The sequence below is a fragment of the Benincasa hispida genome, chromosome 11, assembly GCF_027475165.1.
Source record: "Benincasa hispida cultivar pf3 chromosome 11, pf3_genome.v1.1, whole genome shotgun sequence".
In the NCBI taxonomy this organism is placed as follows: domain Eukaryota; kingdom Viridiplantae; phylum Streptophyta; class Magnoliopsida; order Cucurbitales; family Cucurbitaceae; genus Benincasa; species Benincasa hispida.
The window spans coordinates 29,100,091-29,125,050 of record NC_143488.1 but is presented as its reverse complement, the minus strand read 5'-3'; the positions used below and the strand labels follow the sequence as shown (position 1 = coordinate 29,125,050).

The window sequence follows — 24,960 nt, the reverse complement described above, 5'->3', positions numbered from 1 at the left end:
AGAATAGTATGTGGGAATTAAAAAAAAAATTGAGATTGTCCCTATCAAACATTTGTTGAAATGCCTTGAATCTGTTTGTTGGCGCTTCGAACAACCAAGGTTTAAATCATTGCATTCATTCTTTGCATCTAGTTGGACATTTACCTGACACCCACCTGAAGAGAGGATAGATTAAAAAAAAAAAAAAGCCCTAAAATATGGGATGGTTGAGGTTTTAATAACACAACTAAAATAAATGAAGTTCAAATCCAAGAAATGAGAGAGACCAAGAAAGAGGCATAAATCTATTGTGAACTTGGATTAAGCAACAGAAAGTACCTACATTTTCCCTCTTGTTTCAAGGGCTTGAAAATCACCTTTGAACTCAATGTTCCATGTAGAACGCCAACTTCCATTACTGCACAATACTAAGCTAAGTCCCACAAAGAATAAGAGTCCCAAACAAAAGTTTACATACGTAGAGGGAACAAAAGGCCTATATGGGGAATATGTTACTAAATGAGAAAAAATGAAGTTCTTAACAAGAAATTCCATTAAGAACATGGCAGAAAATGATATTTGTATAGGCAGGGGTCTGAATATAAGAAATCCCATCTGAAGGGAAAAATAAAAAACAAATATTTTTTTTTTTTTGCTACCCATCATAATTTCCCTTATGTGAACCTAATATAAAAACACCTCCCACATTTCACTCCTATTAGTCACAAGCCATCAAAGATTAATGCAAACAATTACACTTAATCAAAACTGTGAGCACCATAACTTCAAAATAGTCATACAATACACTTAAGACAATAGCTCAATCTCCACATAAATAAAAATAAGTTGTGTAAAAACACATAAAATTTAGAAATAAAATACAGAGAGCAACCCTGGAATTCCAAAATAGGATAACGATGCACCACACAATTCCTTGTCAATATCTTAATGAAAAAATAAGACAATTTGCTGAATTTATAAGCTAAGGACAATATATTCCCAGTCACCAAGACAACTTTCGAATTCGAAGTTTACTTATTCTTTTCTTTAAAAGACTTAACCGATTCTTTAAATTTGGGGATGTGTTTCTCTGAATCACATTGGAAATTGCAAGTAGTATTAATAGGGCATAGAAAAAATACAAATGTGTCAAAAATAAAGGAATTCCTTAATTGAACTTCAAACAAAAGTTAGTTTCAAGGTGATAGTAAGGAGCATATTTTATACTTCACTTGTTCTTTAATTGAACTTTCAAAAATCAATGGTGCACTTTCTCTAGTAAAACTTGTAACTAAAGGATGCTTGTTGGCAAATAGAAATTCAACAATTGCAGACGTGGAAAACTCGTCATCTGCAACAAAAACAAAACTCAGTAAATTACAATCCAACCAAATAAAACTCTCATATAACATTGAGCAACCCAATATAATCTTATAAGCAAAACACCCTCACATTCCACTATAGTTACATTCCACTCTTATTAGTTATTAGTCATCAAAGATTAATGCAAACAATTACACTTAATCAAAACTACGATTAAGCCACCACCAACAAAATCAAACACAACAACAACCAATTCAATGTGATTTACTTCCTCCTTTTGTTGAAAACATTATTCCATTATCTCTCTCTAATACCAAATACAAAAACATGACATTATTTTAAAGAAAAAAAAATCTTTTTCTTTCTTCTAGACTCCATTTACTCATTTTTAAGCCGCCATCACTAACAATACCCATCGAACAAAGCTTTAAAATTTTACGGACATCACTTCTAATTTTTACTCCACAGTAAGAAAGAAAACTTACCTGACTAAGAAAGGGATCACAAGAGGTTGCACGATGTGACAAGGCTGACAATATCAGCGAATGAACATAGTGGACACCACTAAAGTCATTGTGAGACGAGGAAGAGAAGGTTTGGCATGAGGGATTGAGGATTGAGATAGATGCTCCTAGTTCAACACAAAACCAAGAGAAATTTTTTCAAACAAAAGAGTGCTATCAATAGGAGAAATGTTGGGAGGGAGAAATTTTTTAGAACAAAACAATGCCATCAATCGGAGAAAGGTTAGGAGGAATCATAAGCCAGCAACGTAGAGAAGAGGAATAGATAGAACTGGAGATTAGGCAAGATGAGAAATATGAAAAGAAGAAATGGGAAGGAAGGGGGATACAGAATTTAGAAGAAATGGGAAAGAACGGGATTACAAGTTAGCACGCACTAATTTTCTCTTCCACCTTTTTTTCCCCCTTTTTCCCACCTTTTTCATAGCGTATTTGGTAAATGCTATAATAAAAAGCTATAAAAAGCAGTATTTGTGGTAGTGTCAAGAGGTCAAAGATTGAACTAATCTTCGACCCTGCATATTGATGAATTCAAAAAGAATGCAACTTGGCTCGGATACCAAATTGATGATATTGGAATTTATGTCCTAAATCTCATAGTTTATAAATATTTGTAAACAAATTATTAATAAATACAGTATTATTGTTTCTCAAACGAGTGTTATTTATTAATTGCATAACCCAAAATCCAAAAACTAAGATCCAAGGTTATTTTATGTAACTTGAACAGTATGTGGTTAATATATTAATGGATTGTGCTCAAGTATATGAATAAGGTTGGGTGTCTTATTCTGTAACAATATGGATACGATCCACTTTGAAAATGTTACAAATGATTTGATCCAAATTGTTCATGTGAAGACATGTAAGTGGAGGTATCCGACAATGATTTTGTATAGGATTGGACCATGAAATGTATAATCTCCTTTTATAACATCGTTAAATGAAGAGATTAATATTTCAAATAATAACCATATAACTCGATCTTAATCCTGAGTGACATATGAATTCTTGTTCATGAGGGTCGTTCTTTGATTTATATTGGTGAGAGTGACCTTAGTTACCGACTCAATATGTCTACCATTTGGGGATGATACTGAGTGAAGAGTTAGGAACATAGCTTCACAAGATGAAATTCACTCTTTCCCGAGTTTAGAGTAATAGATAGGTTGTTCCCTTAAGTGCTGACTCTAGGATTTGAACAATGAGGCCTCACCCTCTCACTGACCCGAGAGGGGCTTTGTTTATGTTCGGATCGTAAACAGAATTGTTCATTAGAGAATCAGTGGTACTTAAAAATCAAGAGGTAATTACGAGGACAAAACGATAATGTGATCCAAATGTAATTACGAATAACTTGTGAAGGGTTAACTTACGTGTGATTGTTAAATCAATGGACATATAAATATTCTACAGTTCATAAGAGTGCAACTGTGAATCTTTAGAGGAGTGATCCATGGTTAATGAAAGTTGATTGATTTTATTAAGAGTTCAATTAATTAATCTCTTATCATTAAAACTTATAACTGTAGGTCCATTAGGTCAATCTACTAACTCACAATGGGTTAAACAAGGATATTAAATGTGGAAGGAAATTGAAATATTCATATATATATATATATATATATATATATATAATTAAATTATATTTAATTAATAAATTAAATAAATAAATTTTGATTTAATTAATATTTTTATTAAAATGACTCCCCTGCAGTTGTAGGGGAGTGGTGAGTGGGGAGGGGAGTTAACCCCCTCGCATAACATTAAGGAATAGATCCCAAATTTGAAGCTAGTGTTTTTTTTTTTCACATAACGATTACTCTCACTTCCAAATTTTCTCAAAATCTCTCGAAAAAAAAGTTCACGTAGAATTGGTTTTCCCTTCCTCACTTTTATAGAGAAAGGTTCTCACAAACCTCCTTGTCCAAAAAGAGTAGAAGGCAAAAGTGGTGGTGTCTTGTTTGTGGTTTTATGTTCATGTTGTGAAATTCATCAAGACTAAGAGAAGTTCATAAGACTATTCATCAAAGGTTCTTTTCTTTTCTCAGTAATTTTCTTTTTCCCAGCATGCTTAATTTATTCTTTTTTAATTTTGGAAAAAAAAAATCTTTTCTCCCAAATTCAAAGACAAAAGTGACAAAACGCTTCCGCATTGAGATTCAATCCCTTCAAATGAAGCAATACTAATCCTCAAGTCAAAAATCCAAGCTTTTGTTGAAGCAAGTAAAACTTTGAATCTAAGAAACAAACAATCTCATTACACAAAAATTATATCAACCAAGAGAAAATGTTAGAATTAGATTACCTCTTAGATCCTAGAAGCAAGATTTAGAAACTTGTTCTAGATTGAGTAATTTCACAAACAAACTCGATGAAGACTCAGTTGAATGCGAATCGCATGTATTCTATCACACAAATTGCAAGAAAACTTTAAAATGACCAAGGATGTCGCTGAATTCTAAACGAAAAGTCTCAAACTTGAGAAATAATTTTCATTTTTCATAATCTTTGATTTTTGGAGTAAAATTTGCATGTATCTATAGCCACTTCTTAAAAGTAACTCTAACCCTTGATATGCCCAAAAGTCATACGCAAAAAGTCATGGCCATAATTGGCAAGTTTGGTAACCCCTATAATTAATTACCTAGACTTTAACTTATCATTTAAAAGCTAAAATTACATTAATGACAACTCAAGTTTATTAATAGCAACCCTATGCTCGTGATTCATATTAGACCTATTGGACACAATTATAATGGTAGGAAAATATCAATTTATACCCCTAAAACTTTAGGTGTTATATCAATTTAAATCCATAACTAATAATTATATCAATTTAAATTCTGAACTTTGTAAGTGTATCAATTTACACCATTCATTAGGTTCTATTTAGGAAAATCTCGTGTAAAACTTATAATGGTATCAATTGAACCCCTAAACTTTCATAAATGAATATTCAGTTTAGACTCTGTCATAATTTCTTTTCAGAATCGTCAATGTATTTACTCTAATTGTCCATTTTGTAAAACCGACATTTGAAGAAGTCTACAAATGTTTGAGAATCATTGCATGAACCGTTTTAAGAGGTAATCGTAATGAAAAGGTTTAAATTGATTGCTTATAAAAATTTAGGAGTTTAATTGACTCAAATCATAAACTTCACACAATAATGATAGAACGAAAGCTAGAGAATGGTATAAATTGATACAGTTAAGAAAGTTCAAGAGCTTTAAATTAAAACAATTATTAGTTCATAATTTAATTGATACAACCTCCATAATTTAAAGGCTATAACTTGATATTTCTCCAAAATTTTAAAAGACTATTTAGCATTTTTATTTTAAGTTCTCTGATCTAAACAAAAAAAACATATATAAATTTATTGGACATTTTTTAAAATTTAGTGACCAAAATTGACATTAACGGTTATGAACTATCCTTCTAGTTTAATCTAGACATATTGGAGCACATGAAAATCTAAAAAAGTAAACCTTATATTATTCTCATTTAAACCTTGACACATAAACTAACCAAATAACTCGGCTTGCACAGCCATATCGTTCTCATAAAGAATTGTAAGATAAAAGAATTTGAATTTATTTTTTTTTTATAACAACCTATGTAATATGAGAAGTTCTGAATATTTGACCTTTTTAATCGATGATACATTTATGTGAATTTTTTATATGGATGGTCTTCTTTCGCATGTCTTTATGTTTTATGATCCACCTCTCATTATCTTACGAATTATAACTTTTTGCTTAGGTCAGAGGGTACTTTTACCCTTTTCAATGAACTCGCGTTCAGGATGAGATCTCCAGCCCAACGCCTTTTTAAAGTCCGAATCCGATGCTATCATATAACGTGACAAATAAAGTTAAGGGGAGATACAAGGGACTAATGATATCAGATTGGGGATGAACTCACCAACCCGATTGCTTTTCTGAAGCCCTTACCCAATTTCAAATATGCAACCTGATTGAATAAAATCCAAAATTCGGATGACATTACCTGTGATATCGCGACAGTGGTGAACGTCTCAGCTTGACTGCACCTTTTCTGAAACCCTAACCCAAGTAATATAAGTAGTGATCAATAGAAACAGAGATAGAGGTAATGTATCTACCGTATTTCATTTAGTCTATGTTTTTTTTTCATTCTGATTAATAAATTTAAATCTCGGATTCTTTCTTTAAATTTCGTAAAAAAAAAAAAGAAAAAAAGAAAAAACTCTACTTTGTGTTCTTAACACTTTAGCCAACAAACTTACCCTCATAGCTACTTTTTTTCCTTTCCAATTTACATTTTAAGCCGTTTCTTGAGTAGTAAATTTGAATAAAGAAGTGGGAATTTCTCGAATTTTGATCACTTTAATAGAACCAAAAATCTAAAATGTCTCATTTATTTATGTCTCGTTTGGTAACTATTTTATCTTTTCTTTTTAGTTTTTCAAATTTAAGTCTATTTCCTCCTCATTTCTTGTAAAAAATTGCATCTTTCTTAAGTACAATAGTTGAATTCTTAGCCAAATTTCAAGAACAAAAACAAGTTTTTAAAAGCTACTTTTTTTTAGTTTTCAAAATTTTGCTTGTTTTTTAAGTCATTGTTAAAGAGTATATAACAAAGGAAGAAATTTGGAGATGGAAATAGCATCTATTAGCTTGATTTTCAAAAACAAAAATAAAAAGTGAAATGGTTACTAAACGAGACCTTACTTTTTCCAAATTCAAATTCGAGGAATTACGTAAATTTTTATTTTACAAATAAATATATAAATACTATATATTTTACAAATAAATATATAAATACTATATATAAGAACTATTGGGATTGATATCCTAAATCTCGTGGGTTCTATAGTTTTAATTGTAATGTACAAATAATTTTTTAATTTAATAAAATATGAGATGTTTTATTCGACATTTAGTAACATTAACCCACAAAACAATAAACTAATATTCAAAGTTATCATCTGTAACTTAAACATGTATGTAGAGACATACAGGTGAATCATGTTTAACTGGTAACCTAAATAGTCTATAGTAGATGGATAAGGTTGGATACCTTCTGGTGACAGTATGAATACAGCCCGCTTTGTAGATGTTACAATTAGTGTAAAGTGCTACAAATGATATGATCTTGATTATTCATGTGGAGACATGTGAGTAGGGGTATTCTATATGAAGGGGTTTGTATAAGACCAGACCACGAAATGATTAGTCTTATTATATAGCACCATTGATAATAGATACTTACATTTCACCCGGATGACCATAGATGACATGACCTGAATCCTAAGTGGATTGTGAGCCTATAAAGGTGGTCCTTTGATTTGTATGGATGAGAGTGGTCAGATTGTCGACTCAATAAGCCTACCATTTTGGGGATTCGTCTGATTGGGGAGCTGGAAACACAACTACACAAGATGGAATTCATTCATTCCCCAATGTTAGGTAAGTAGTTAAATTGCTCCCTTAAGGACTGATTTCGGGGCTTGAACAATGTGGCGCCACACCCTCTCTTGGCTCGAGAGGAGTTTGGTCATAGTTGGACTATGATTTATTATTCACTAGAGGGATAAGTGATACTTAAGGAGTTAGATATAACTACAGGGGGCAAAACGATAATTTTGGCTCAACTGTACTTACGAGCAATTTGTGAAGAGTTAACACACTGTTGACTGGTTATATCCAATGGACACAGAAATATATCTTTAGTGTAAAGAGTGTAGTTGTCGGTTTTTAGTGGAGTGGTCGGTTATTAATATATGTCGAATAATTTAATTAATAATTAAAGAAGTTTAATTAATTATGCAAGTACCATTGGAGCTTAGTACCATTGGAGCTTCAATCTACATGTTCATAAGATCCCCTCTATAGCTCAACAGAAATTATTAAGAATTGATTTTCGATTAATTTGAATTGTTCAAATTAATTGATGGAATTGATTATATGTGATGTAATTAATTTAAATTTAAATTAATTATATATGATATAATTAATATAATGTATTTTGTACATTATAGTATAAAGTTTATTTAGAGAGAAATTAAATTCGAACTTGATTTAAATATTAATTATATGGATGAGATTCATATAACTAAATTTAGTATAAATGTGATTTATGTTAAATACTATACATTGATGACAGAATTAAAAGTTATATGTAATATTGTACTTGATACAATATAAGAACTATAGGTTATGTGTTATATATGATGTAACATATATATATATATATATAATAAATTAGTTATCATATATTTCTCATCAGATCGTGGAAGGAAGTGGGAAGTTGTTACGTGATTTTAATCCTCTTCATAATTTTGTTTTTACACAGACTCTCTGTCGTGTGTGATCTGTGAGATCTCTTTGCAGTGTCCTATACGAATTGTTTGTGACCAGTTCAAGGGATTTCGTGAAGAAGGTTTTGGTTTTTCAAGGGTAAGTCTTCTCAAAACCCCTAATTTATTTTTTCCCCTCTAAAGTTGGGACGTCACATAAAGTATTTATATCTCGAAAACAAAATGTGAAATTAAAGATTGAAGTTTCTAATTTAAGATATGTGATTTACGTAAGTTGGTGATTTCATATTCAATGACCATTTATTGAGGGGTAAAATGATATTTTCACGTGGTAGATCTCCCACTTAAAATTGAAAAGATGAAAAAAATGTTTAAAAAGTATATTTTAAAAAATGATGTTACTATTAAATTGGAAAAAACTTTTTGGATCAAAATCCGCGATTTCTCGAAGGCATCCACGTGGGAAATAAGTCTTTTACTAAAACTACCAAATTTGCCCCTGCAGATATACAATACTTACGGACGGTTGGTTTTCGGATATGTTCGGCGTTCTGGATGGATTGGTGCGGCAGTTACGGCAAAATCCACGAGGAAAATTTAACGGCTGAGATTGCTTGGGGAGACAGATAATAAGATTCCATCATTTTAATAGAGTCTTGTGTGTTTGTGGGGAATCTATGATAGCCCTTTTTCATGGGTCTTCTTAGATATACTTTGAATGTTCCTTCTTACCAAATTTATGGTAAAATCATACATTTGGTGTATTAATTCAAGTTTTTTTTTCTTGTTAAAGGTATATTATTTTAGGTTAGTTAATATGAAATGTGTACATTATTGAATAAATATGTCTGGTAGTGATCGATACATTAATAGAACTAAATCGTTAAGACATTTATTCTCTTTCTTTAAAATTGGAAGTTCAAATTTTATTTATCTCGTTTATTATAGTTAAAAGAAACATTCCATGAAAAGTAAATAATTTAAACCTTTAAAATTGTAAACTTATAGTATTTTATTTCTTAATATTTCGAACATTTTATTTTAATATTTGTATCTTATAACAAATTATTTTAGTTGTTAATATTTAATAAACTATTTCAAAATTTTGACAAAGTCACATCTTTTACTTCACTTGATAAACTTATGTGGAAAAAAAAAATTAACCCTACTAGTATGTCAAATATCGAGATGTTCAATTTTTCCATCCCACATATGTCAGAAAGAAAAGAAAAAGATGAGAATGTGAATCTTTAATTGTTTTAGCAAAATTGACTTTATTTTTAAAAATATGAAAACATAGTTACCAATCATCCTTTTAAATAAAAAAAAATGAATGTCACATATTTTGGTTCCAAGAGGAGTAGTTTGGCCCATATATTCGTAGGTCCCACGATTAAAAAAATATTGTAAAATACTTAGATGGTGCAACCCAAGAGGCGTATAGTAAAAAATTGTCACAGGGTAGTTTTTGTTTTTTTAAAATGATTTTTAAAATCTTTTCTTTGTACGTTAAAAAAAAAAGGGTGTACGAGATATGATATTAGACTGCAATTAATCATTATTATGTCGTGATTTATTAACTTGTTGCACTATTTTCCACGACTAAACAACTCCACATCTTATCCGAAGGCCACATAAAAGGATTTTCCATAACTAAATTAAAAATGAAAAAAAATAGTGTTTAAAAAAGAAAAAAAAAATTAAAAATTGAATTGAGGGTTATTATCCAATGGACGCTAAAGTAGAAAGGAAGTGTGAGTATAAATAAGGGGCATGTGTTTTATTCCAATTCCAAGTTGGTTTTCCTTGGCTTCCTCTGCTCTTCAAAGAATAACCACCTCCTAAAGATATACCCACCCCCTTCTTCCTCTTTCAATTTCCTCTCTCTCTGATTTCCTTCTGTTCTATCCAGGGGGAGCTTCCATTTCTGATCCCCAGATCATGTGACGGAGGTTCCTTCCCCTTTTCTTTGATTTCATCTTCAGATTCCACTTTTTCAATTTTTTTTCCCCTTTAGAGGAGATTCATTCATCTCTTTCTTCTTATTGTTCTTTCCCAAATCCATTACCATGACTGTCCAAGGTAAATCCATTCTTCTTTTCATTTTGATTCATTGCCCTTCTCTGTTTCTCTCTGTTTTCAGATGATATTCATTCCTTCATCCCATCTCTCTTTCTTCTTCTATTCATGCAGTGGAGATTCAAGCTCAAACAGATCAGATTCCAGAATCGGAGGTGGAGATTGGTAAATTCTATTCCCATATTTTTGTTTTGTTTTATTTTGTTTGCTTTTTTTTTTCTCGAAGAAACAATTGGTTGGATTGGTGAAAAAAACAGGGGAGGTTGGAAAAAGAAAAAAGGAAATGGAAGAGACAGAAGAAGGAGAAGAAGGAATGAAAGTGAAAGATGCGGTGGAGGAGGAATATGTGTGCGGTGAAAACTCGCCGAGGGGTGTGTTTGAGATTCCGATTGTGGGGACGGATTCGGACCAGAGCGAGAGCAGCAGTGGCGGCGGAGGGGTCGGAGAAGGCACCTTGACAGTGGCAGACAAGGAGTTAATACCGGCGGTTCTTCTCCAAGAGGGTGGTGGAATTCCATGGAAGACGATGATCGGATGCATAAAGAAAAAATCGGTTTGGAGATTCTCCACCATTCCATTACTTGCTGCCAGTTATGAGATTTCTAGGAAGAATTTCAAGAGGAAATTGGCCAGGATTCGGAGTGCCGATGACGCTATCACCAGCGATGATATTCCCTTTTGCAAACCTTCATGGAGGAACTATGGCTTCTCCGAGCTCTCCGCTGCTACCAACAATTTCAGCCAAGGTATTAAATTCCCTTCTTTTTTTTTTTTTTCAAAATTACAAATTTAGTTATAGTTATAGCCTCCATTTTTCATTTTTTTCTCCAATATATATTTTTTTTGTCATATTGAATAACTTTTTCTAAGTTAGTTTGTACTTATTAGACACAAATTTTCTTGTGACAAAATTTCTTTAATTTATTTTTCAAATATTTAATTATAATTTTAATATGCATAATGAAAGTAGAATGCATAGAAATAGGTGTATCTTGAAATGCATTCAATTAGCTTCTTAAAAATCATGTTTATTTTCTCACTTTTTCTATATTAAAGTTTTAAGATCCGTTTAGCATTTGAATTGTTTGTGTATATGAATTTTTAGAACATTTTAAGAAAGTAAATAACAAATATATATAATAACTAAAAGGTAGTATTTGTAAATTTAATTTTAAATTGAATTTTTAGAATATTTTGAGAAAGTAAGTAACAAATACATATTTTTGTACATCCCACAAATTCATTATTTATGAACTTAAATTTAATTAACCATAGATGGTTTGAATGTAACAAAATTGATAAATTTTAAAAATAAAATTAAAATTATTAAAATGAATATAATTCAATTGACATAATGTCTCAAAGATTACGAGATTATTGAATTTCCCTACAGTTATTATATTAAAAAAATAGCATAAAAAGATTGATTTACTTTAAACATTTACCATCAATTAAAAAGTTGAATGCTTGAATAACCGCTCACACCGACAAAATAATAATAATAATAAATAAAAAATCTCCAACTATAATTTGAGTTTGTCATTCTTGGTTTGGTTTTATATATTTCAATATTTATTTTGTGGTTTTTTTAATCTCTTTGGAATTGTATTGGGCTAATAAATTATCTACACGTGGCATTATGGCTCAGTATGTAATGAAATCTCCAACTTCAGTAATGTTATTCCCTTTTTAACCTTTTGTCACCATTGTAAGCTACAAAGTGTACACTTTATTATTTTTGACACTTTATAAAAATGGTTTAAAATTAAATTTGAAAAGTTATTTTCGAGTAGTAGTTAAATATTTTAATTTTTTTTAAAATGATTTATTTAAACCCTCATAATCAACATTTATAATTCAATCTTGGTCTATAAAATTGAGTCAATATTGTTTATGTTTCTTTGTTTCCGCTAGTCATGGCTGATTGTCGTTGGTTGGTTCTAATTTTTCTGACAAGTATTTTAGCTTCATCTAGTCTCTGTCCCATGTCAAGAGATTGAGTGAGCAAGACCACCATAGACTTTCTTTTTTTCTTTTCAAGAAAAAAAACTAATTTTTTTTATAAAGTAGAGTGGGTGCTCCAAATCTCTTTAGAAATATAAATTAAATATGCTCTATTCTATATAAATTTAATATTTTATCTGGATTCGATGATAAATTGTACAAAAATGATTGTAGCTCAAGATGTATTTAAGTGTTTGATTTGGTAAGATGGTTTATTTTTCCTTCCATCAACATGATAGTGATTTGTTTGGTCTTACACCCATAAAGTTAAGGGCATTTAAGTATGCATTAAACGATATTTGACAAATGAGATTTTGCAACCTTAGTTATTGCATTCTTGGTCTAAAGTCTCTTGCCAATAAAGTTGTTTAATATAAGTTTGAATAACTTACATGGGTAGGTTGAAGATTTACAATAGTTAACTGGTATAAGTAGTTGGTATTTTAACTGAAATTAGGTTAGTAACCTGTCATAATATTTAGCTTTGAAAGTCAATATATTCAGTTTTCAATTCATAAATATCAAACTTCACAAGTTGGTCCCTTGTCTTCTTTCAGTGTTTGTAGCCTTTCATAACCAAATAAAACCCAACCACTTTTCAGACTCAAGTGTAAATATGTTTTGGTTGTCTTTATGGTTCTAAATTCATAATTTTATGCTTCAAACTGTTTCAGAAAACTTGCTTGGAAAAGGAGGACAAGCAGAGGTTTACAAAGGCTGTTTATCCGATGGCCAAGTCGTGGCGGTTAAGCGACTTATGAAAAAGGAGAAAGAAAATGAGGAAAGAACTGCTGATTTTTTATCAGAACTTGGAATTATTGCCCATATAAACCACCCGAATGCTGCGCGGTTGCTCGGGTTTGGAATTGATGGTGGCCTCTACCTTGTCCTTGAATTCATTCCTTATGGCAGCTTTGCCTCGGCCCTTTTCGGTTCGTCACTCACCTATAAGTATTGTATTAGAATCTCGACGATGGGGATCTGCACTATAAAAGAAAAATTCATTTGAATGAACAAATTAGGCCACTTCTAGCTATGTCTGTTTTAACATTAGTAGTGAGTTGAAAATTGAAGTTAAAACACACATTCAAAAAGTATAGGTTGGATTGAATTGGACAAGGGAAAACCAATCTTTTAAAAAGGTATGTTTGGCTGATGAAGGTAATGCTTTGAATCAGGTGCGGAATCTTTAGAATGGAAGATAAGATTTAAGGTGGCTGTTGGTGTAGCAGAAGGATTAAACTATCTTCATTGTGAATGTCCGAGGCGCATCATTCATAGAGATATCAAAGCCTCTAATATTTTGCTTGATGAGAACTACGAACCACTGGTAACACTTTTATCCGGTCGGAGCATCGAGGAGTTTTCGGCATTTTTTTTTTTTTTTTTGCATAACAATGAATGCCCTTTCTTCCCTTGCAGATCTCTGATTTTGGATTGGCAAAGTGGCTACCTGAAAATTGGGCTCACCATGTCGTCTTCCCCATCGAGGGTACATTCGGGTGAGTTAGTTATATGATTATGCGATTCGACTTGATTACTATAACAAGATTGTATCTACAAGTGTGAGATCTTTAAATTGGTCACAGATATTTGGCTCCAGAGTACTTTATGCATGGAATTGTGGATGAGAAGACTGATGTTTTCGCTTATGGTGTTTTGTTGCTTGAGCTCATAACTGGCCGTCGTGCAGTTGATTCGAGTCGGCAAAGTCTTGTGATCTGGGTATGATTTGTAGCTCCATAGCTTTAAGTAGTATTTATGTTTAAGCATCTTAATAAGTTAGTATTGACTGATTCGTGGGTTGTATGCTACTTAGAAAAGGTTTTAATTTTGCAGGCAAAGCCATTACTTGATAACAACAGCTTCAAGGAATTAATAGATCCAAAGTTAAGAGATGAGTACGATCAAACCGAAATGAGACGAACCATGTTAGCAGCTTCAATGTGCATTAACCATTCGTCGTCGATGCGTCCACATATGAACCGGGTAAGGGGGGAGGGTCTCATGGAATGGACATCTGATATCTCCATACATCTCACTGTTCTCACTTGAGTTTTGTGGTGGTGGGAGTGTAGGTAGTACAGCTGCTGAATGGAGAAGATGGACCATTAGATCAATTAAAACATAAGTCGATGGATGGGGATCGATCGTTCTTTTTGGAAGCCTGCGACCTCGAAGATTACACAAGTAATTCGAACTACTTGAACGACCTTAGTCGTCACAGGGAGCTCGTTTTGGAGTGAAGCCTTATGTTTGTGTGCTTCTTCTAAATTGCTAAATTGTTTGTGTTGAAAGTTATATGAAATGATGCCTATGCAATTGTGTCAAAGGCTGAGATAATGTTCACACAAGTCAATGTCACTTTTATGGCTCTGTTATATGCCTATTGAAGAGCTCTTCTTTTTGTCAAACACATAGAGATGGTAGAAGGGCCGCTTAAATATATATATATACCACATATATATATATATCTATGTATGTGCATATTCGTTGGCATATGAGAAACAGAAATTGTATATTGATTTTTATATGGTTGTGATACCCTTATTTTATTGGAAGTGACTTTCTTTTTCTTTTCTTTTCTTTTTTTTTTTTTTTTTTTTTTTTGTATAATAGTGGTTGAAAAATCCGAATTACAAGAGATTAGTCTTTAACACACATCTATATGATGAGTTATGTTCGCTTTCAAGTAACTTTATTTCTCTTATTTAAGCCCATAAAAGATACAGACTCTTAATATTATGTGACTAAACTTTAATACTTGATTAGAAAATAATAACACAATGTCGGTTAATTTTAAAATACAAAACCAAAACAATTATTGAAACAAGATGGAGTGGACATAAATATTAAAAAAATTAGGGAAACTTACCTTTCAAATCTCCAAATTTTGAAGAATAGGTGTGTTTGGTCTTTGAGTTCTCTAGATATTCCATTTTTAGTTCACAAGTATTTAGCATTTAGTCCAAAATGTATCTTTTTAGTCCCAAAGTTAGAATAAGTTTAAAAGGTCATTGAAGTATTTTTTTTTAAAAAAAAAAGTTATTTTACATAATTATATGACATTTTGCATTAAAAAATAAGTTTAAAAAATTAGATAAAACAGGTATTTTTTAAAAGAAATAGTTTTTCTAATTTAAATTAATAAGAAAACTACTGTACCTTTTAAACTTATCTCTATAAACTCACATACTAAAAATATACATTTTAAAAATTTAGGAACCAAAATACACATATTCTTACGGCAACTTGCTTTCTTTGTGTGCGAGAACGTGGACAGTGGGAAAATGAGAGAAATATAAGAGTCTCGATGATTTCTCTTTACTGTTAATTTCAAGATAAATAGTAGAGTTGTGATATAGTTTGAGGATTCTTTGTAATCTTCGAATGCAATGGTAGAAGACTGAACGTAATCTCGAATTTGAGGTAAACCAGTTATTCTTTTTTGTTCTATCATGTAGATTTGTAATCTTTTTTATAATTTAGTTTCCGCATTTTATTTATATCTAAATATAAATTTCCAATAACAATAATTGGTGTACCTTTCTCACCTATCGATCATGCAATAAAACAAAAAAGATAGAAGCACAGAAAACAATCCAAAAATGGAATCAAAAGCAGAAGACAAAGAAAGAAGAAGAATAAAAAAAACAAATAAAAATCCCATCGAATCTAAAGCTTGCTATGGAAATCGGAAAAGGAAGAAGAAGATAAAAAAAAAAAATTGCACTGGTTTTTAATAAAAGTCAAAGGGAAAAGATTTCTGTAGCCGAAAGAATTTTGGGTAAAGTTGGAAGAAAAAGAATTTACCAGTAGTCTATTCAAAAGGTGATCTCTATTGGGTCAAATTCATAAATTGAGGAAACATTTGAAACTTTAATTATATTTTATAATTAGATTTTCAAAATTTTTGGACAATTTTAATCTCACGATACATTCTATCTCCTATTAAATATTCGTATTATTTTACAATTTTAAATAATTAATTTCATTATATGTCATCATCAATTGTATATTTTTATTTAATATTTTCGGTTTTATATTATTTTATAATACATTCTTTCTCATATTAAATTTTTATATTACTTTATAATTAAAATATTTAAAAAATCCAAACCGAATTTAGTATTTATTAAATTCGATTTATATTTCATTAATAGAAGATTTTGTCATAATATCATTTCTTTGATTTTAGGAGTTTTTTCTTTTGAACGATACTTTTTCCAATTAATTACAAATTTGTCATAAATTTTCCTTTTTTACGTATTTGAGATTTTGATCAAAAATTTAGAATCTCTAATTTTAATGCAGAACTATTGTTACAAATATTCTTTTTCATCTATATTTCATTTTTTATGTATATATACGAGGTTTATTTCAAATATATACAAGTTTTATTCCAAATGTATTTAAAACTAGTATAAATTTAAGGATGTTATGTACCATATATTGCATATTTTAATTTTAGCATCGTTTTTATTAGGATATATATTCCACATACATTGTCATATTTACACAAGTATATATTTGAAATTGGGATATATATTTAGTTATTTTGTAAATATACACTTGGTTCTATAGATTTCAGATTGTGACTTAAAATCTAGAATCTTCAATTTTTGTGGACTACATTTAATGTAAAATTATGGTTACAAATCTTTGTTTTCATTTGTTTTTCGTTTTTAATGTATATATACTAGGTTTATTTAAAATATTTATGAGTTTATTCAAAATGCATTTAGAACACGTACTAATATATACTCTATATTTTAATTTTAGTCTCGTTTCTATTAAGATTATATTCTACATAATTCGGTCCAAATTCTAAATAAAACCTAATGGGCTAATAAATTCCCAAATCTTATCTAAAATTATGTGATTTTATTGCAAATTTGTATTGTTGATGAAGCCAAACAATATATATATGCTTTGGCCAATGGATGCAAATATGTACAAAGTAGAAAATCAATTTACAAACCAAATTCATATTTGGATCATCAAAAGCCGAAATTATTGCTCAAGTTGCAATATTTTCAAAATGCACTGTAAGCGTGCATAAATTTCAAAAAGAGGCCTTTGTGGGAGAAGAAACTTTGGCCAACCAAATTTTCTCATGTCATCCCAAAAGCTAAATTTTATTAAATTTATAGTCAATTAAAAGTTATGGTGCCCTTAAATTAAAGTTTGGAGCTAACTAAAAATAAATATCATGTGTCTCCTTTTTGCCCATATAGTCAAAATTATAGGCTTGTCAAATTCAACAATGATTAAGCCTATATCACATCGTTGAGTAGTCAAATCGTTTAAGTTTGAAATCCAACCTAATTCAAGCCTATGGTAGGAATTTGGACCTAAACCTAACTTTAGTCTAGACCCAAGCACAATCTTTGAGCTCAAAAGTAAATGGGCCCAAGTCCATATAAGGTCCATGGAAATCTTCTATAAATAAAGGTCTTACCCCTTCATTTAATGGGGGTTGAAAGAATTGACAATAAAATACTAAAGCTCTCGAGACTTGAGAATTGAAGCTTTGAAACTCTTAAGACTCTAAAACTCTGATTGATTTCAAAACTACAACCTTCTGAAGATTGAAGACTTGAAAGACTAAAGTTTACTTGAATTCCAAAAAACTAAAGCTTTGATTGATCTCAAAATTACAACTTCCTAAGCTTCATTCAATATTTGAGAGAAAACATCAAAGGAAACATATATTAGAGATAGTACCTACTTACACTACAAATCAATGTAAATACAAGTTCACTCAACGAATCAATATTTTTTTTTTATTGGAAATCTCGTCGAGTACTGGTTTTCATTTTTTATTATTCTAACTTTACCCTCTTTGGTGATAAGCGTGCATATCGGTAGTATATCTAATATACTTTATGTTTGGTGTGTCTATTAATCGATATACTTTATATTTTATTTATCGGTCAACTAATATACTTTGTATTTGGTAGATCAGTTAGTTATTCAATTGGTATCAAATTTAACATTTATTATACTAGATTTACCGATCAACAATTATTTATGGACTTAACTTGAATTCTTATTCGTTTGTTTTATAGTAATATTTTTCTAGTACATCATCGTCATCGATTTAAAATAGTTTAACTCGTCCTATTGGAAATCATTTTGAATGAATGTTGATAAATTATTGATATATTAATGTTACATTTGGAGTTAAATTTTGAAATTATGGTTATTTACTACTGATATACTGGAACAAATGTATTTCTAAGAAGTACTGATATACTTATGATACATCACTGTTATGCTTGAAATAGATTTTGAATTGACGTTGATATACTAATAATATACAATATTATACTTGAAATTTAGATAGAATAAATGTAATTGATGTACTATTGATACACTAATGTTATACTTGAAATGAATTTACAGTTGGTGCTAATGTACTATTTATACACCAATGACAAACTCGAAGTGAATTTTTAATGACTATAAGTATACAATTGAATCTTGAAGTGAATTTTTAATGACTACTAATATACTATCGATATACCAACTATCAAAATTTAAACCGATTTTGAATGAGTGATGATAAACTACTCATACAATACACTAATGATAAGTTTGAAATGCATTTTAAATTATTAGTGATATAAAATTGAAATATTAGAAGATGTTTGGGTCACCAATATGAGTTGAGTTGACTTGGTATATTTTACCACTCACCCCAACTCACTCCAATTCTCCCTTCTTCCAATATTTTCAATGGCTCCATACATCCTCCATTGTCGACTACTATTGCTGTCACACTTCGGGAACCAACTTAAGTCTTCGACAACCACCTCCGATGACAACTCCAGCGACCAACTCCGACAACCAATTCTGAGCTCTGGCAATCACATCTGATGATAACTCCAATGACCCAACTCTGACGACCACCTTCGTGTGACCAAGTCTGACAACAAACTTTGATGACCAACTATAATAACCACCTCTGACTACAAACTCCAAATCACCTTCGATGATCAACTTTGATGACCATCTTTGAGCGAGCAACTTCGACGACCAACTCCGAGCTTCGACAATCACCTCTGACAAAAAACTCCGATAACCACCTCCGACTACAAGTAGTATGTAACAGTATAATATTTCAAAAAATATATATGCAATTGAAAAGTATGTAACACATAACAAAAAAAAACAATGAAAATGAAGATTTTTTTCCTATAACATTTTTTGGCAAGAACTAGTGAAGAATGAAGATTTGTTCTTTGATGATCCTCAAAATTTAGAGGAATTGAAAGTTCCATTGGCTGCTAAGATGATGAAGGAGATTCAATTAAAAAAATTAATGGCAGAGTAAAGATAGAGAGCAACAACATGAAGAAGAAGAAAAAGAAGTTGATGATGAAATTCATGGAAAAAATTAGGAATAAAAAAATTTGATTTCTCTTTGGTTTTCCATTTTTATTTAACTATATTCCTGCAAGAAATGTAATAGGTTAATTGTTGTTCATTAGCCAAAAAAGAAAAAGAAAGAAAGAAAACTTTAAAAATTAAAAGAAAAAAAATTGCAATCTATATTTTATTCAACACAAATATGAGTAGAATTATTTAATAAAAAGTTTCAAAACAAAAATAATCATCATAAAAGCAGATTATTTTGGAGTTCAAAAAACTGTACCAGATACCTCAAACATATGAACCAACACTACAAATAACTTTGCACCCCAAATACAGATATATGAACTCAAACCAAATAACCTTACACCCCAAACACATATATATAAACCCCAAACACATATATATAAACTCCACAGATATATGAACTTCACAGACATGAATTTCAGACATCATATCTCAGCTTAGTGTCCCAAACAACCCCTTAGTGATATACTTGAAATATATCATTTTTTAGTGATATAACTCATATTTAGTATATCAATAATATTGTTGATATGATTTTCTCTCTATAAAAAAAGTATATTAGTCAAATGATATACAAAAGATGAAATCTTTATATAATTGATATACCAAATTAAATGCAAATTACATGTTGTCAAAATCATATCAAATTTTCGAAAAAACACTATAACAAATTAACTGATATACCTTATATTTTGTATATTAGTTGACATAATTAATGCAATTAAAATATACTATGAAAATTAGATATCAATTTTAAAACCATAGGAAACGTAATGCCAAAAACCTAAACTAGACCATCAATTCAAACTAAATGAATGAGAAAAAAAAAACTCCATACCAAAGTGAAAGAAAAAAAAACCAAAAACAACTTCCACCATGACACAATTAAAATCATGATATTCCATTTGTATAAATACTCTACTTTATATAAATTAATATATCAATTTATAACATGTCAAAAATAAAATTTATCAATCTATTAATATACTAAATATAAAGTATATCATATAGACCTATTGATCCATAAACGAAGAAAAATTGAAATTCTAAAAGAAATGAAAATCATATTTAGACATTTTGTTATATTTACCATTCTAGAAAATCATTGATACCTATTACAATTTCCCCATTAATCAAGGGGGTAACTTATTCAACTTTATCCCATTGTTTTAATGTAATAACGGTTCAATTGAGTTAAAATTTGAACAACAAAAAAAAGGGAAAATTAAAAGAATATTGTCCTTTTAGAAACTATTTAGGAAAATATTGTTGTTTTCAAACTATTTGTAAAAATATATATATTTTTTAAATAAGTCGAGGGTTGAAAATTCGACCTAGATAGGTCGAATTTTGAACTCTCGACCTTCCTTTCATTTGTACATTGAACTTTGAACCCTCGGCCTTGCCCTTCCTAACATTATTATTGAGTCTATTTAATTATCATTCCGGAGACCTTGCCCTTCCTAACATTATTATTGAGTCTGTTTAATTATCATTTCGGAAACCTTCCTCTATCAAAAGATCGTATTTCTAAATTTTCATAAGGTCCCCTGGAATTCCTTCCAAAGCTTGTTGAATAATTTTTACGGATTCTGTCATCTCAGCAAGTCTGACTAAATAACAAGCTAATGAATCTCTTTCTAACCACTGAACTTCCCAATCAAATTCGAGAGCGAGATAATGAGAGAGAGTAAGATTTTAAGAGAGCGAGATTTTGAGTGAGAGTAAGATTTTAAGAGAGCGAGATTTTGAGTGAGAGCGTGAGCGAGAGCAAAATAGCGAGATTTTGATAGAGAGCGAGAATATCGTACAAATTTCCCCCTTTTTTTTCTTTTTAATTATTACACATTCCACCTTCTTCATTCTAATCCTCTCTTTTTCTTTTTTCTTTTTTCTTTTTTTTTTTTTAATTTCCATTTTATAAAAACAATTTCTAAAAATATTTTATTATTTTATTTAAACTCTAAAAAGAATAAATTAAAAAAATAATAACTCATAAAAATAAAAAAAAAATATAAATTAAATATCTCATTTATATAAAAATAATTACAAAAATCAATGTGTCCCACGAGGCGGACGTCGTCAATTTTGAGCTGATTGTCGTTATCGACTTCGAACTTGAGGTTGCTCGGGTTCTTCTTGATGTTGCTCTGATACCTCTGCAGGCGCTTCATAATATAAATATTCATTATGCATGCTCTCCACGACCCCGACCATGTCCATGCACATATGAAGACGAAGGACCAGCCTCTGAGTCATAATGTCCTGAACCAAATGTTGGCATCATCATCATCGGACTAACATAATCAGTTTGACTCTGCGTCTGCATCATAGGGGGCAACTCTTCCACATTATGTGCAACTTCATCAAACTCATCCTCTTTCCGAACAGGTCCTCTACGTCTAGGAGCTGGTGGAGGAACAATAGGTATATCGTACATATAATGAATTTCCTCCATATAGCTTTGGTTGTCACTACATATAGCAAGAACCTGGTTCGAATCATTCGCAACCTCACGGAGTCTACTGTTGTTCGATCTCTGTGAATTATAAAACAATTAGAAAATATTTAAATTAAAAAAAATAGATAATATTCATTCATTTACCAGATGACCCACAGCTGCTCCTGGACGAGTGACGTAGCGCCTTGTGATATTATTATACCAATGAATATATTCTGGAGTGACATCTGTGTCAAACTGTTCGAGAGAAACCCCCACTGCAATAAACCTTGCACGATAGTGCCATCGCACTACCAAATGTGCAACATTTTTGGACCAATCTCCAGTCCTTAGGTCAATATCATGCAGTATGGATTTAGTATTACAAGGCGATGAGACATCCTACTGAAAACCAAATTGTCTCATCACTCTGTCAGGAAGATGCCACTCACCAATGTGAAAACATATGAGAGGACTCATCGTCCATCATATGTTTTGACCATTTGTACAAAAATTAGGCAAAGTATGCACAATAATTTTGTACGGCTCCCAAATAACCTGAAACACAAAATATTATATTAGAGAATATTAAAGACAAATACAATAAAAATGTGAATAAAATAATCAATTAGGTTTAGTGTAATGTACCTGTTCAGGTTGAAACAGATCAAACATGTATCTATATTGGTTGACTACATGTGTGGCTGTCCTAGTGTACACTTCTATGTCTTGTAGAGTGATAGTGTACTGTTCATGTAATAAGTGGCAAGCATTCAGCATTCCATGCTCGCATTTTATAGCCGTTTGCTCACATTTTAACATGAACTACGAAGATTTTATTGAGGACTACTACAAATTGTCAACGTATGCTGAACGTTAATCTCCTCAATTTCAACCTGTACCGCATGAAGATTACTAGATCACGCACTCTAATATGCCCATCTTACATCCCGATCCATTGCTATTGAGAAGACCTGGTAGACCGAAAAGTTCACGTTATCACAACGAGATGGATTGGACAGAACCAACCACTCGACAACGATGTGGATTTAGTAACCAGTTAGGACATAATCGAAGGAAGTGTCCTTCATTACTAAGACGGGCTCCAGATAGTTAGGGATTGAATAATAAATAATTTTTTTTATTATATATTCATTTTATTGTATATTCAATTTTTTTATTATAATTTATTGTATACTCAATTTTTTTTTATAATAATCTACTGTATATTCAATTTTTTTTTTTTTGTAATCAATAAAGTTTTACATTATAATAATATAATATATTCAATTTATTCAATTTATTGTCTATGATTATTCAATTATAGTATAATAATCTAATATATTCAATTTGTTGTCTAATGATTATTCAATTATAGTATAATAATCTAATATATTCAATTTATTGTCTAATGATTATTCAATTATAGTATGATTATTAGCTCTTTATATATATATATATATATATATATATATATATATATATATATATATATATTTCTATGAAAAGTTCAAATAAAGTAAAGACTTTCGCTCTCTCCTAAGATCTTGCTTTCTCAATCTCGCTCTCCCCTAAGATCTTGCTCTCTCGCTCTCGCTCTCTCTTAAGATCTCGCTCTCTCTCAATATCTCGCTCTCTCTGTTATTGTTGTTATTTTTCCATTAATGATTATTAGCTTTCATTTCTTCTAGAACAATCACAAACACTTTTTTTTATTATGGATCTACTACCAGAAACTCAATGCGTAATCTTAGAATTCAATGTGTATTCCTGAATAATCTAATTTTTCAATTATTCAACCATTTCATTTTACCAAGTTCAATGTTAGTCATATTAGTCAATATAAACTAAATCTCGCTCTCTCCTAAAATCTCGCTTTGAATCTCACTCTCTCCTTAATCTGTTTCAGCCCACTTATCTCCTTAATCACTTTAAAGTTTCGACATGTGTATAACCTTCGACAACCTAATATACAAAATTTTGTTCGTAGACAAAGCTAATTCGGAATTGTCTTTCATTCCAAGGCATAACTTGTATCCATGCTCTTTATATTCTCCTGGAGTTCGCTCCCAGAAATATAGTCATCCCCACTCCCTTACGTCAATCCCACAAGCCTCCGTCTAATTCGAAATGATAACAAAATGCATAGGTTGTTAGAAGCAGCTCGAGTATACAGATACATATAGTATACCATACACAGATACATATAGTATACCATCTCATTACTTTATTTCCTCTATGAGGGAAAAAGAAAAGTAATAAACCTGCAATCTCGAGGGTGGATGTGTGTCGAAACTTCAACCTTCGACAACCTACGTGAGATTCGCGAGATTTCCCTTGTCGAGGGTTGAAGTTTCGGGCTATGTATTGTTTCCAAGTTTTTCTTTGTTCGTCGAGTTCTCGACGTTCGACCTCTACATTAGTCGAGTTCTCAACATTCGACCTCTAGCCTCGAACTCCCAAAACAACAATATTTCTTTAATAAGTTTCAAAACAACAATATTTCTCTAATAAGTTTTGAAAACAACAATATTAATATTAAAGGTCCCAAAAAAAATTGTTTAAATTACATATGATAAAATGTCTTGAAAATCATAAAGAAAGAAAAAAGAAGCAATAAAATATATATCAGATTAGAAAAAGTTTATAGTAGTTGAAAATAATGCAGACTTGAACCAAATCAAGTATACCTCAATTGATATTCGAGCGTGTTAGTAACCATAAGGTCGTGATTCTAATTCTCTTCTCCAATCGTATTAAAAAATAATAATAATAAAGGAAACTTGGAGATGAAGGCTTATAATCCAGTCAGCAATGACCTAACTTCCCATTAAAAAAATCTCAAGTTTCACAAAGGGCAAAACGGGTAAGAAATAAGATCAACTTGGCATAAAATATAC

At 30.7% G+C, this 24,960-nt stretch overlaps 1 protein-coding gene across 1 annotated transcript; it reads left to right on the top strand.

Moving 5' to 3' along the window:
* The first annotated feature begins 9,921 nt into the window (after positions 1–9,921).
* LOC120092039 (receptor-like cytosolic serine/threonine-protein kinase RBK1) lies at positions 9,922–14,777 on the top strand. The gene is made up of 9 exons (XM_039050229.2): positions 9,922–10,215; positions 10,327–10,377; positions 10,470–10,958; positions 12,891–13,148; positions 13,395–13,546; positions 13,639–13,718; positions 13,806–13,941; positions 14,056–14,205; positions 14,295–14,777. The coding sequence occupies exons 1-9, from the start codon at positions 10,203–10,205 to the stop codon at positions 14,460–14,462; spliced, it is 1,497 nt and encodes a 498-aa protein (XP_038906157.1). The 5' UTR covers positions 9,922–10,202; the 3' UTR covers positions 14,463–14,777.
* Positions 14,778–24,960: the final 10,183 nt, after the last annotated feature.